The sequence below is a fragment of the Hippoglossus hippoglossus genome, chromosome 11 (genome assembly GCF_009819705.1).
Source record: "Hippoglossus hippoglossus isolate fHipHip1 chromosome 11, fHipHip1.pri, whole genome shotgun sequence".
NCBI lineage: Eukaryota > Metazoa > Chordata > Actinopteri > Pleuronectiformes > Pleuronectidae > Hippoglossus > Hippoglossus hippoglossus.
The window spans coordinates 4,246,483-4,260,868 of record NC_047161.1 but is presented as its reverse complement, the minus strand read 5'-3'; the positions used below and the strand labels follow the sequence as shown (position 1 = coordinate 4,260,868).

The 14,386-nt window shown below is 42.2% G+C and overlaps 2 protein-coding genes across 4 annotated transcripts; one reads left to right on the top strand and one right to left on the bottom strand.

Moving 5' to 3' along the window:
- Nucleotides 1-5,361: 5,361 nt before the first annotated feature.
- On the bottom strand, nucleotides 5,362-9,657 carry meaf6 (MYST/Esa1-associated factor 6). 3 transcript variants are annotated; one of them, XM_034600121.1, is made up of 8 exons: nucleotides 9,363-9,657; nucleotides 7,928-8,043; nucleotides 7,672-7,759; nucleotides 7,526-7,571; nucleotides 7,250-7,442; nucleotides 6,701-6,730; nucleotides 6,146-6,179; nucleotides 5,362-6,043 (listed from the first exon to the last, which is right to left on the bottom strand). In XM_034600121.1, the coding sequence occupies exons 1-8, from the start codon at nucleotides 9,450-9,452 to the stop codon at nucleotides 6,029-6,031; spliced, it is 612 nt and encodes a 203-aa protein (XP_034456012.1). In that variant the 5' UTR covers nucleotides 9,453-9,657; the 3' UTR covers nucleotides 5,362-6,028. The 3 variants fall into 3 exon arrangements, with proteins under 3 accessions (XP_034456012.1, XP_034456013.1, XP_034456014.1); XM_034600122.1 differs by having other exon boundaries at nucleotides 7,250-7,433; XM_034600123.1 differs by lacking the exon at nucleotides 6,701-6,730.
- Nucleotides 9,658-9,801: 144 nt separating this feature from the next.
- Nucleotides 9,802-13,768, top strand: stpg1 (sperm-tail PG-rich repeat containing 1). Its single transcript, XM_034600118.1, has 8 exons — nucleotides 9,802-10,260; nucleotides 10,305-10,405; nucleotides 10,491-10,592; nucleotides 11,278-11,457; nucleotides 11,532-11,640; nucleotides 11,725-11,893; nucleotides 11,994-12,184; nucleotides 13,533-13,768. The coding sequence occupies exons 2-8, from the start codon at nucleotides 10,313-10,315 to the stop codon at nucleotides 13,604-13,606; spliced, it is 918 nt and encodes a 305-aa protein (XP_034456009.1). The 5' UTR covers nucleotides 9,802-10,260; nucleotides 10,305-10,312; the 3' UTR covers nucleotides 13,607-13,768.
- Nucleotides 13,769-14,386: the final 618 nt, after the last annotated feature.

Below are 14,386 nucleotides of genomic sequence, written 5' to 3'. Positions count from 1 at the left end.
TGAATGTATAAATATCATACTTGTCTTTGTGAATTGAACATGAACAGAAGATCCCGTGATGTAAAGCAGGTGTCAGTAGGTTACTGACGTTCACGAGGAGTCGCAAGAGAAAACTTCCCGGGAAAACTTTTATTGGGAAAACTATTATTTGATCTTCAACTTTTTTCTATAACAAAATCTCCCTTTGAAGAACCTTTACCCCGTTTCCCAAAGGTTTTCAGTGTGTGGACCCATGAAGACTCTCCTTCATTACATAAACTACATAAATATTTAAAGTTCAGAACCTCTTCACTGATCTGCTCTGATTGTGTTTGTGTGGAGGCTGTGCCAGGCTGCTGTTCACATCGTGAGGGGGGAGCAGATGAGAAAGATGAGAAAGATGAGAAAGATGAGAAAGATGATCTGTGGTTTAGGACACACTGATCTAAAAGGACAAAGTTTATATATGTGGAGTAGCACGTTGTCGTTCGATGTTACATGTTTAAGTCTCCAGAAAATGTTTTAATTTGACAGACATAAAGTTTTAATATTGTAATAACTCCAAAGAATGGATTTGGATGTCTCCACTTCCTCCACTATCCAGAAATTAAGCCAAACTATCCTGGATACGATCGATGCACTTTGTCCTCAGTCTTTGCAGTAACGATCAAGAGATGTTGTCGTGGTAACGAGGTCCCGCTGAAATGCGTGCTCAACCAATCACAAGCCAGTTTTAATTGTCAATCATGACATTTTTACAGCATCAAATAACAAATTAAAACCAAACTTAGTTAATAAATCAGTGTGATAAGAAGAGAAAAAATTGCTGGTGTACTTTGATTTTTTAGTTTGGTCCACGTCCCATCTGTTAACGTGGAGGAGGCAGGGTTTATGAGCCACACTGCAGCCAGCAGCCATTGCCAATTTAGAGAATATTATCTTAACGATTAGAAAACAAGATGAGAAACCACCGAATATAATTGATTTAAAGGTGCAGTCAGTCCTGACAGGTGCTAACGTATGAAAGTTACGAGCCGTCCTCCTCACTCCAGGCCTGTGGTACTCCCTCGTAAACTGAGATATTCATCTGCCAGGCCGTGATATACAGTCGCTGTAACTTCCTGCGTTTGATCGTCATTTATGACTCAGTGTTCACGTTGACTCGCTGCAACGGGCCTGCTCTTTACATGCTGTTAGAATCTTATCACCAGATTAACTCCAGATGAAAAATAAAGGGGGGTGGGGGGGGCGTGTGGCGCTGCTCTTCGTTTGAGCTTTTCCCATGACTCCTCCCGAAATGTGCTTGACCTTGTTTGTAGGAGAGCAGCCTTGTTTGGTCCCATGAGGAGGAGGAGGAAGAAGAGGAGGAGGAGGAGGAGATAGGATGGGGGTTGAAGATCCCATGTCATCCCGCTCGGTCTCTGCAGGGACCCGAACTCAGCTGGAGTCCGCTTGTGGAGGCTGTTGAAATAATGAGACGACGTGACTCTGACAGACCACAGACGAACGAAGGGCGGCTACGCCTCCGACACCAGATCCTGCAGCTTCTACACTTCACTGCATATTTCCTCAAGTCTAAAGTCCTTACATGACTGTGTAGAATCAACAGGGATTCACATGTGAGCGTCTGCCAGCTGGATGCAGTCCTTGTTTCTATGGGATTTGCCCTGTTGTAATGTTTGAATGATGAGGACAGTGTTAAGAGGGTCAGTTCACTTAAATTACCAAAACACACTTGTCACTTACCCCTTGTGGTTTCTAGCTCGCCAATACATTTGTTTTTATAAATCCATGTGTCCCTCTGTTTTACAGAGAAACATTACAGGGTCAGGAAGATTTTCTTTTTTTCCATTTTGCATCGGGGCATGAAGTGTCCAGAAAAACGCCTTGTGTGGATGATTTGGTCAATTGTTCCTCAGATTTGATTATAGTACCAGTTGAGTCAATTATTTCTCCTCATTTAATTATTTGTGCATCGAATAAATCGTCTTTGAGGTTTATCCAGTGGAGTAAATATCTGGAAAATAACAATCTGGTTGGTTGATTGGTTGATTGACAGATTGACAGATTGGTTGGTTGGTTGCTAAGTTGCTAAGTTGCTAGGTTGGTTGGTTGGTGGTTGGTTTGTTGGTTAGGTGGTTGGTTGGTAGATACCAACGCTTTAGCCAGGTTCTGACTGGTCTTCATCAGAAAGCTGTCGCAACACCACAAGAAATGAAAAATAACATAGTTGATGGGAAAATCTATATTTTCACTAAAGGTCATCGGGGCTGGAATGAGGCTGTTTGCAATATTTCAATTCCCGTTGAAGGGGTCATTAGTTAACGCTGACACTTGACACAACACAAGCTGGTTTTCAACACACACCACAACAGCTCCCCAGGAGAAACACTGGGAACCACTTTTTGGACACTCAACATCCCATATTGATCATTTTAAGGATAAGAGTCAAACTCAACAGCACATGGCAGCAAACCAGATTCTTTGTCCTACAGTTTACGCTGCCTCGGTTTGTCTTCATTTTTCCAATCCGGATTCAAATGTCAAAAAGAGGTCTGTCAAACTGCCAGAGATACTATCATTCTCCCCTTAAATTACAATTCAGCTGAGTCATTCATGGTTTAACTTCAGGAATCTTGCTCGGTCAACAGCTCGGTTAGAGCTTCGCCTTGGTCAGGTCATTCCAGCTAATTCCCTGAAGTGACGGTAAAATAAAACAACAATTTGCTGTTAAGTAGCGTAACACAAATCACACATTCATGCCTCATTACTCACACGGCCTCAGGATACATGTGTGGAATGTATTCTCGTAAGAGTTTTACAGCCAGATCGCGTTACGTTGTCTGCGATGCTGCGTGTTTCGCATGTGACTTGTGACTGAGTCATGGTCTCACATGTATACTGGTCCAAACAGTCCTCCACATTATCTATGTCTTGGAAGGCTGAAGTAGACATGGGAGGAGAAGAGGAAGTAACACTGTCGGGGGAATGTCTCCAAACCTGTGTTAATGCACAACAACCCGTCATTATGAATCATCACCTCGGGTAAAGATGTCAAGGCTCCAGCAAAACCTGCATGTGAACGAAGGTGGAAAAATAATTACACACTCCGCCAAGTTTGGTGGAGATCGTTTTTGTTGTTTTTGCGTAATCCTGCGTAAAAATAAACCAATGAACCAACAATACGAATGTGGGTGAAAACACAACGTCCCTGGTGTGCGTTTGAGCAATAAAGTCATGAAATGTACCACAGCAACTTCAGCCAACAGTTGACGAGACATTTCGGTCAAAAGGAAAAAATATATCTCATCAAAGGAACATCAAAGTTATCAGGATTCTTAACTTTTCAGTATGGAAGGAAATAGTTGCCATGCTAACTGACTGACTAACTAACGGCTGTTAAGTTGTTAGAATTCATCCTGGGGGGACGATGAATGTGTGTTCTTAAAAAGAAAAGGTAATTCATCCAATAAGAGCTACGATGTTTGGGCCAAAACCAAAAATGTCAACCAGTGGCGTTAAATGAAAGATCAGGAACCACCAGAGTTGTTAGGTTTCATCACCTGGGAACCATGAACCTCCAAATTCCCAAATGTCCTAGCAGTCCATCCAATAGTTGTGATTTTTTTGTTGAGAAACATTATTAAAATGTGGTGGCTCTGAGGAAAGGTCAGAAGATTCGCCCTCTGGGGACCATGAATGTCGACACACCACATTACTAGCACGGCTGAAGAAACTGCAAACTGCTGGAGAAACAGAGCCGTAAAGAAACTCCTATGACTGTCTCGTTCATACCAGATGAAATGTGACCCTGGGATGGACTGGTGGTGCTGGTGGTGGTGGATGAAACAGAGGAATGTTATTTCCAGGGAATTGAATCTTCCCAGTCAGACTCTCCATCATATGTGTGTGAGGAGTTCAGTTTCCACAGAACGCTCGTCTCCATCTCCACATGTGGTGGTGATGGTGTTTCAGGCCGGTTGTGACTAATGTGCTAGTCACTGCAGAATTTAAGTACTTCAACAAATGCTCTCAAGTATGTGCTTTTAATCCAAAAATCCAAACAGGGAGGAAAAGAGCTGAGTCTCAAACTCTAACTGTGTAAATACTCAATACTGATGCACTGATTTCACCATTAACTCCGTTACCTTAAAATCCAGCTTCAACTAATTACCTCATTAGACACATTACAACTAGAAAAGGCTCCTTTGTATGAGGATCTGCAGTTGGCTCATTTAAATAGGTGAAATACCGCAAGAGCCAAAATGCAATTAATGAAAGAAGCTGTAAATAAAAGTGCTCAAATAAGTCGTTACGCTAATTTATGTGCAAGCACTTACATTTTTTCCAAATCCACAAATAAATCCAGTCCTGATGTTTTCATTTGGTTTGCTTCAAATTTACTGTAAAAAAAAAAAACTAAGCCTAATAAAACATCGACAACTGTTTCCAAACATTACAAACACAAACCTCACCACAGCAACATCCACTGCACATATATAACCCCACATCCTGGTGTGTGTGTCTGTGTGTGTGTGTGTGGGGGGGGGGGGGCTGCCTGTAAGCTATAGAAATGACTTTATAAGGTGCGTCTTATTTGCAGGTCACTTCATGGCCTTGCTTTGCTCTACATCAGTGACCTGCTCACAGTTTATGTCCCCGACACGTCGCTGTGTTCTTCTGGATTCCTCACGTTTAATCTCGTCGCTGTGGTGAAGCCGGAGACGCAGGATAAGAAACTGCTGTTACTTCACTTTACTTCACTTTACTTTACAACTGTCCCCTGCAGCATCATTTGCAGTTTATTTTCTTAGTTGTTAAATATAGTTTAAGCCGTCTCTCCTTTTATATTGTACTACTCATTTATAAATATCACTTATACACACACACAAAGCATATTGTACTGTATCAGTACGCATTAGTTTTACTACAGTATTGTGTAAACTGTTAATGTAACACTCCTATTTTAACAAGTGTATGCTTGGATTATATGTATAAATACTACTAAAGACGTGCAGGTATAATTTTCAGATTTGATTAACTTTTTAATCATGAAAATCAGAAGTTTGTCGGTTTACATCTCAACTAGCCGTGTCCTCTGGCGGCATCTAGTGAAAAGTTGGGATACTGCACAGATTAAACACTGGTGAATAGCTTTTACTTCCACAGACATTTGCTAATCACAAATGAATTGTGTTAAAAATAAGACATTCACGTTTATGACTGAGAAAAGCCATGTAACCGTATGTGTACGGCAGTGAACTGTCATCTGTCCGTTCTGTTTACTCGAGAAACTATTTTCATAAAACAAACCGTCACTTAAGAATGTGCTGGTTATTTTCTATAATAGTCGAATAATATTTGGACTCTTTAAAAAGGGAAACCGTTCCATAATGTCACTTTTTTAATGGACCACATGTGTGGGAACTCAAACAGCCGGTCACTTTCAAGGTTTCAGTGTCTTGTCAGAGTTTGACAAGAGAAACAACAGAGGCTGAGGATGGTTATTAAAGCCAGACCTCAACCTACGACAATCCCCTAACGACTGTGTGGAGCGAAACGAGGCACCGCCCTCACCAACAGCCGCACAAATAACCAGAACAGATTCCAGCTACTGGTGTTTTATTATTTTTTTGCAAAACAAAAAATGTAATAAAAGAATTCAGGGTATTCGGGGGGTTGTACGACTATGTGATGCTTGACAAAAAAGCAAAAACGTTCTCACAATGTAAAACATCAAAATTAACTACATAATAAATACACTTCTCTTTTTAACACTATACAAAATGGTGCGTTTCTGGAGGCGGCCTCATCAGACCTCCAGTAACATTTCTACTTAGATCAGTAGGTCACAGTTTGGACCATGACCACAGGTAGGTGGCGGGGGGGGGGGGGGAATGTATCAAGCAATGCACACGGTACAGGCTGAAATATGATGGTTTAAAAAAATAAAATAAACAAGGCATACAAAATTCACAAAGTCCAGATATCTCTGTTTCTCTACATGCATCCTCCTCATGTGTGTGTTCGGGTTTTCCAGTCGACTTCTTTAAGTTGAATAATCCTGCAGGCGGAGGAGAGACAGACAATTAGAGAAATGACGGAAGTAAAAGCACATTAAATAGTTTGATAATATCTTTATAAATCAGTATCTGGTTCCACTTACAGCTCGTGGTTTCTTGTTAACCTTCATGTCAAACCTGCAACAAAAGAAGAAGTAAGGTTGAGTTCGACATCCTCAGACCTCAGACCTGTCTTACGGGAGTCATGGTGAAAAGCGGTGCCACTAATATACCATGAAGAAGCCTTAAAAAACAAGCCTATAACAAGAACGCTAAATGATCATGTGTGTGTTCTTGTTTTATGCACAAATCATTCGCCAAACCATCGTCTGACAGGACCAGCAATGTTTTTCTGATTCCTGGAATCGGCGAAACACAATGAATCTGGGGTCAGAAGAAAAAACGAAAATACCCTTAAAAAAAACAAGCAAGAACATCTAGTGGGAGTGTTGGATGCTGCATTCAAAATGAAAAGAATGAAGTGTTGGACGTGCGGCGAGACTGACAGGCGTCATCTCAAACTCTACATGAAGAAGAGATGAAAGCAGAGCAGGTTTAAAAAAAGAAAAAGAAAGTACATGGTGGAGAAGTGGAGGATGGGAGTTTACAGCAGGCAGCACGTAAACACCACAGGAGCAGGAAGTAAAAGTACGACTTACTCAAAGTCATAATCAAACATGGCAGAAGGGCTGAGGGAGGTAGGGGGGCAGCATTAAATGGGGGGGGGGGAGGAAGAGAGCAGCAGCGGTTAGTTCACAGACCTGAGACTAAAGCCCTACGCCTACATTACACTGAAGACCAGACTTTACAGAGGGACGCTGCTTCACCACGTGTTAGGTGGAGCTCCTGCTGCGTCAGAGTGTGGTGAGAAACAGTCAGGAAAACACACGCCGACCTTAAATAGATGGTTATCACGCTGTACTGGTGCCAACAGCTTTATTTACTGACTGTTGTATTCACTTTTTCCTCCAATTACCCGGAGGGGCTGTACGCGAGAACGCAAACATCCCAGTCAGGTGCTAAGATGTCGTTAAATGAATGAACTTTCCTGCTTTGTTCATTCCGTACAATGAAAGTTTTCATATCGACAAATATAAATTCCTAACTAGGATAAATCGGTCAGGTTCTACTTAACAGAATAATCAGAAGGAAAACGTGGAAAAGATCAAACAACCTGCTGATGCATTTACTTGTTATTGATTTTATACCTGTGTCTATTTTTGTTCTTCCTTTTTTTGTGGCTTGCGTGGTGGCTGCCTGAGGAGGAGGAGGAGGCGGCCTTCTGGGGCTTGAGGTCCTGCAGCGTCGAGTCCACGTCTTCCGTGTCCTCCTGGCTGGGCTCGTTCTCCTGGTTCTGGAGATCTGGAGACGTGTCGCTTTCTGTGCCGCTGCCTGCTTCGCCTGACGGGACCCAGAACTCAGTGTCAGAAATTACACGAGGAGAAACGTTTACATCTAAAAGAAAAGTTACAAAAACAACTCACGCTTTTCATTCATGTGATCCGGAATCCCACCGAGCGCACACACTGCCTGTGATGAGAGAGCCAGGTTGGATGATCAGCTTTTATTATGAAGAGAAGGATCAATAAGGACATTGTGTGAAACAGTACAATAGGAGTGAGGGACTTACTGCAACTGATGTGACCGATGACTTGCTGAATAAACGCTCCGCTTCCTTGAATTTCCTGTTCCGTCTGTCAGTCTTACTATTAGAGTTCCTGCAGGAATCACAAAATCAAACATCGGAAATCATGGCAGAATTAAAAAGCTACATTCTGAAGCTTGTCCCAACGAAATCGAAATGTCTTCCTGTCATGTTTGAAAAGTGCTATAAACAAAGCCAGGAACAAGGATGAATAACTGTCAGGTTTATATCCGATTCTTACTTCTGGTTGGTGAGGTACCGGTCCCACCCTCGGATGATGTTGCCGTACATCTGGGTATCTTCTAGGTAGCTGCCTTCAAACGCATATATCTGTCTTTCCAAGTTCACCAGTGTCTCCTAGAAAACAAGGAAACGTCAAATTACATGTAAAACATTGAGGAAGAATCTTTGCTGTACTATATTTAGTCCTTTACTGTGTATTCTAGAACTTGATTGTGTATAATTTACAATAAATACTAGGGAGTATGTACAGTTTTTAATGCATTTTATGTTCATTACATATTTTGAGCTATTTTAATTCTTCATATCTGTTTTATTGCTACTTCGCTCCGTGTGTAACGCCCCTGACGTGCTGCTGTGACAATTTGGGATCAATTAAGTTCATCTATCTCTATATCTATCTTCCTCTCTCTCTCTATCAATCTATCTATCTCACTCTATCTATCTATCTCAGCCCCCCTCCCTATATCTCTCTCTCTCTATATCTATCTATATATCTATATATATATCCATCTCTCTCTGTCTCTATCTATCTCAGCCCCCCTCTCCCTCTCTCTCTCTATCTATACATCTCTCTATCTCACCCCTCTCTCTAGATATATATATATATATATATCCATTTCTCTATCTCTCTATCTCACCCCCCCCCCCCCCCCCCTCTCTCTAGATATATATATATATATCCATTTCTCTATCTCTCTATCTCACCCCCCCCCTCTCTCTATCTATCTATCTATCTATCTCCCTCCCTCTCTATCTCACCCCCTCTCTCTATCTATCTCCCTCTCTTTCCCTCCCTATCTATATCTATCTCATCCCTCTCTCTAATTGTACAACCCACACTTTCAGAATGAACCAGGTCAGGTGTGTGAGCACATCCCACTCAGGCTGTGTTTCAGTCACAGGGATGTAAACAGCAGAAGTGATCCTGGCTGCAGACAGAACCCAGATCAGATGTTTGATGACACGTTGAAGACAAACTTGTAACAGTTTCTCTAGAATCCACGACCAGGCGGTGACTCGTGTGTGTGTGAGCACCTCTCCCCCCTGTGATGCTCTCCCAGCCGCGGCTACACAGCGATGCTAACGTACCGCGAGAACTCCGGCAAACCCGGGCGGGGGTTCTGCATGTAGCTCAGCTAGCTAACGAGCTAACACAGGCAGTCAACACAGCTGCAGCATCGTGTTTAAGCACAATTTAAATGTCTACAAATTAAACACATTGCAGAAGCGAGTTAAACCAAAGGGAACGCGGGAGAAAACTCGTGCTAATTAACTCGTATTAGCATAGTTAGCTCGGCGCTTAGCAAGGGCCTCGGCTAGCGGCGCGCCCGGCACGAAGCTAACGCACAGTTAGCTGTTGTTCCTGGGGATAAACAAAAATGAACCGCGCTGCTTCTTTTCCTGCGATAAAACCCGCGGCGACGTTCACTTACAGCGAGCTCCTGTTTCCTCTTCACCAGCTCGGCGAGCTCCCGGCGGGTGTCCGGGATCTGCGGCGGCGTCGCCTTTGCGTGCATCGCCATGATGGATCGAGCTAATCTGGAGACAGACCAGCGGCGGGCGGGCGGGCGGGCTGCAGAAAAGCGGCCGCTGGAGTGCAGCTGTTCCGCCGGCAGATGTCCCCGAAGCACCGCTGCAGGGAGCTCCAGGGGCCGGGTCGGAGCTGCGATGCCACGTTGGACTGACAGAAATCAGCCAATTGCGAATTTATCAAATGTGCATTTTTTATTTATTTTTGTCTATAATCTTTCACCTTGTGCGTTAAAACCCGTCACTTACATGCAGCTGTATCATGTTGCACCTGAACTGTGAGAGTTGTTTACAATCTGTAATATAAAGTACGCCGAATGATTCATTAAAGGTTCATGTTTAATATGTATTATTTGATGTCCTCATAACTATCACGTGGCTGCTCTGACACATGGTTCAACTTTAAAATGAGTTGATTCCAAGGCAAGTTCTGCTGCATTGAGGTTTCCTATGATTTCCGGACGTGTAAACGCTGGGGACATGAAGATATAATGATATCATCGGAAAGCACAAGTCACGCTTAATCTAAAAATGTCTTTATTATCTCTGTGTGTTCAGATTTCATTGATTTGTGACTGTTTTATCTCTTTTACGTTTTTGTCTTGGACGTTAATTTCCGGTCTGGCAACCCTGCACGTAATCACGCTCTGTTTCTACGTCGCCATGGCAACACCACCAGGGAGCTTTATCGATGGCTTCAGATTCACAAACCAATTTAAACCTATGATGGAAAACATGGATCGAGGATTTAATTAAAGTGAGGCTACATGGAAATATAAATTTTATACTAAGCTAAAAAAAACACAACATAAAATTTGATCTTACTTCAGATAAAACTCTGGCTTCATCGTCCATGGCAACGAAATACCAAAGAGTGGCGACAACAAATCAAGAGAAGAAAGGCTTTTCTTCTCAGGCGAAGAGATTCTTACCACAACTCTGTCCGGTAGGAGATTTAACTCTTCTTACATTAGACGTTAATAAGAAATCGAAATGCTAAACGTTGTCGTAATGATGTGTTTGTGTTTCAGAATGAGAACCCAGGACCGGGCAGCTACGGCTGTGTTTCCACCGCTGAAGTTAATAGTCCGTCCTTCTCAAAGAAAGGCACCACAGGCTTTGTGGCGTCCAAGGTCAGGAACTCTCCTGCTCATTTCGTTTTATTGGCCCGAGGTCATAAAAACACTGAGATCAAGTTTAAGCACCTGAAACTCACCAGGCTGACATAAAAAGTGTTTAAATGTCTTAACAGCCATAGGAGGAAAACCAGGGGTGATACTAATAACAATAACAATGGCTTTGTATTGTTCCTACTGTGATATATCAACATGTCTTTTATGAAAAGGGCCAATTATTGGTCTTTTTGCAGCTAAATTTATGTTTTAACTTGTATTTTCTGTATATTTATTTAAACCTAAATCCTGTTTGGCACACTTCCAGGAGTAAAATTCTAATTGTGATATACTGAATTCTTAATTCATGTTCTATTTGTCATTCAAAAACTAGTCAAACTTAATTATAGTACTCGTCGTGTGTCCCTCCCAATATCTTATATCACGTTTCGTGTTGTATCGTCAATTATAGTGAACAGAATCTCCCAGAAGATGAAAACGAAGTTAAACAAACGTAAAGAAGAAAAACTGATCAGTGAAAATTCGAATCAAATCAAACCAGTGAAATGTTTCGGTTTTGAATTATTTAAAAACAACATGTGAAATTGTTTGATACTTAAGATATTTAGTTTAATTGTTATGAAAGAAAGTTTTTTTTTATTCAACCCTAATGTGATATCATATCATATCTTATTTTCTCCACTAGGGAACCGGGGGTTACAGTAACCCACAGAGAAACATCCCAGGACCGAATGTCTACAACACACAGAGCTCCTTCATAAACAAGTATGATTTTAACTCTGGCGTCTCCAGGGTGTTCAGACTGCCGCTGGCTGTGCAGCTGGACACTCCCAAGCAGAGAACTCCAGCTCCAAATCAATATGACGTACGTATGTGACTTATTTATGTTGCTTTTAGTGTCGAGTGATGTGCAGCTTTTTGTTTCTTCCTTCTGCTCAGGTCAGCTGTGGGAGTAGAGAGAGATTCTCCTCGGTGGTCGGTACATCAGCTTTCCTCTCAAAAACAGGACGTGACTCTTTCTATCCAAATAAAAACCTGCCATCGCCATGTAATCACCTCACTTTAATCATCAGATTGTATAACTCCGTTTTTAAACTTCGAGCTCTAATATTGCCTCATACATTTGTCACAGGCCACTATGAGGTGAACAACTACAGGATCCAGCAAAGCTCCAAAGTAGTCTTGTCCCCCTTCAGATCTAAAACCCAGAGGATCCCTGCTCTCGTGGACAAACATGTCCCTGGCCCCGGAGCCTACAGTCCCCATAGGGCCCCCACACCAGTGAAGAAGACCCTCCTACCGTGAGTGAACACACAGTATTTACGGCTTTGGGTAGGTTTTTAAACGTTGTTTCTTTTCTATCGTCTTAAAATGTAAAATCTGTGTTTACTGTGTTTCAAGGAGGGGTTGTTATTTGGCGATATCAGAGCCTGCCCTGATTGTTGCTAAGGATCCGCCCCTGCCGGGCCCCGGGCAGTATGATATACAGAGTTGTGACGCTGCCTCCAAACCTCCCATGCTCACTGCGGCGTTTGCATCCAGAACTGAAAGATTACCCCAATACCTTTGCACTGAAATGAAGCCGGGTCCAGGTAATGTCCACTAAAACCAATCATCAAATGATGCTTTGAAAACAAGCATTTTACAGGAATAACCACAAGTACAGATGATGTAATGCTGGGATAGAGAAAAACCTTTTGGTTTCATAAAACACAATAAACCCCTTCTTTGAGTATCCATGCAAAATAAACGGTTTCTTTTACTGCACAGCTGCAGAACAGGCTCTGATTCTGGTGTCTGACCTCGGGAAGCCACACACTAGTTAGCTGGTTGCAGTCACATGCTAATTTAAACAGCTTTACATAAATAATGTGGGATTAGACTAGATTTGCAAAAAAATCTGCAAATCCAACCAGAGCGGATGGAAACGACTGTGGGGAAATATTGTAAATCGCTGACAGGAGTGTATGTAAATGAGGCATCGTAAGGAAAAAGAGGTGAATATGAATATTTAATGACGATATTCATCATAAATTAACTTCTGGAATCTGCCTCGAAATTCATCAGCCCCACTTCACAGTTTATCTCCATCAATAGACCCGTTGTTTATGAGCAGAATGAGCTACCATGATAAGTTAGAACTAGAGTTTGCACGTTGTTGTGGTTATGGAACAAACATAAACATGTAAATATTGGTTGTGTGCAGCAGGAAAGAGGTTGGAAATCAAGTCATCAACCTGGAAAAGTTTGAAAATCTGAATGAGGTCTGACCATATACTGTGGTTTACTTTGAGTAAAAGTTTGTTTTACTATCATCTATGTACTTTACTTGTTACGATGTCTCCTAAGGTTACATTTGCTGTCAATCGCCCCACAAACCACATAAATTTCCCTGATTAGTTGATATCTGTTTCTAATCCGTTTGTCACTGGATATCATTCGAGCCGAACCCTAAATTCTACCTGTTTACAACCCGTCATAAATCTTACACAAAAGAACTATTCACGTCAGGGAAGTGACATTGAGAGGCAGAAAATCAGAAGCAGCAGCAACACATTTTTCTTGGCCTGGAGCTGAAAAGGTAAATCCTCACAATACGCTGTGACACACTTCTAAAAGGGAAAGCCCCAGACTGTGGGGATTTTAGGGAGAGAGACCAAGCGCCCGCTCGCCTGAAGCAAGAGAGAAGAGTAACTCCTCTGCAACTGATAGCTGTCCTATTATAGAAACTTCACCCTGTTTACAAGTTTCAGGCCGAATGAGAAAACCGTGTCTTAAGTGCATGATTCCGTTTTGGTGGCTGCAGCTCAGGTTTTTCCGTTTGTCTCTGGCAGTAGTTGCAAGAATAAAAACGTCCTTAAGTATAGCTCTGACAGATATCCTGTATAAGTACACAGTAGATCATCTAACCTAACAGTCGTTGGGACTTTCTCTTTCCAGGGTTCTATGATCCACAGATTCTGGCAAAGCACTCCTTCTTCTACAATGATTCCAGAGTCTGGCTCCCTGTTTGAGGCTTTCAAGGGAAACAACATCAAATCTTCACACTCACAGTCACGGACTATCCTCATCTTAAGTGCTTGAATGTTTAAATGTACACGAGTTTAATGTATTTGACATTTTTACATCAGTATTTGTTGAAAGTAGAAGGATGGAAATTAAACATTTCAATCTTTGAGCCTCTGTTCAGTCTAAATCTGAGTAGTGAGAAGTGAGACTGAGATAGAAGGAGTCATATTCGGTATTTATCTTAAGTGGTGACGTCAGAGAAGGAAACCATATGTTTTAACCCCCCCCCCTCCCAGTTTCCATACAGCAGTGAGTGTCGCTGCAGTCGACCGGCAGCTGCTGGGCCGGTCACTGGTGCGCCACACTAACAGCTGAGAGCCTGAGATGACAACACTGTGCCAACTGCTGGAGGGCAGGCGGAGGGGTGGAGTGTGACTGTCTATGTGAGCAATGTGGCTGACCGGGCGTGAGGCAGAGCTGCTGCTGCTCAACCCCAAAGACAAATGGACACAACAGCCACTCCCTTGTTCCCATGTTATATTGTCGGGTCAGTGGCTGAAGCAGTTTTCTGTCCTCACTTTTGTGCAGTGGTTCATTATTCGCGTTTGGTTTTATATTATTGAGTAATTCATATAATAGTTTCATAATATCAACATATCCAATTATCTTTAAAGCTATAAAGACTTTTCCCAGGAGTTGGTAGAGACATAGATTGTATATAAAGACATCTCGATGTAAATCTAAACCCCTCCTGCTCCATGTTAGAAGATGGGACATGGACCAAA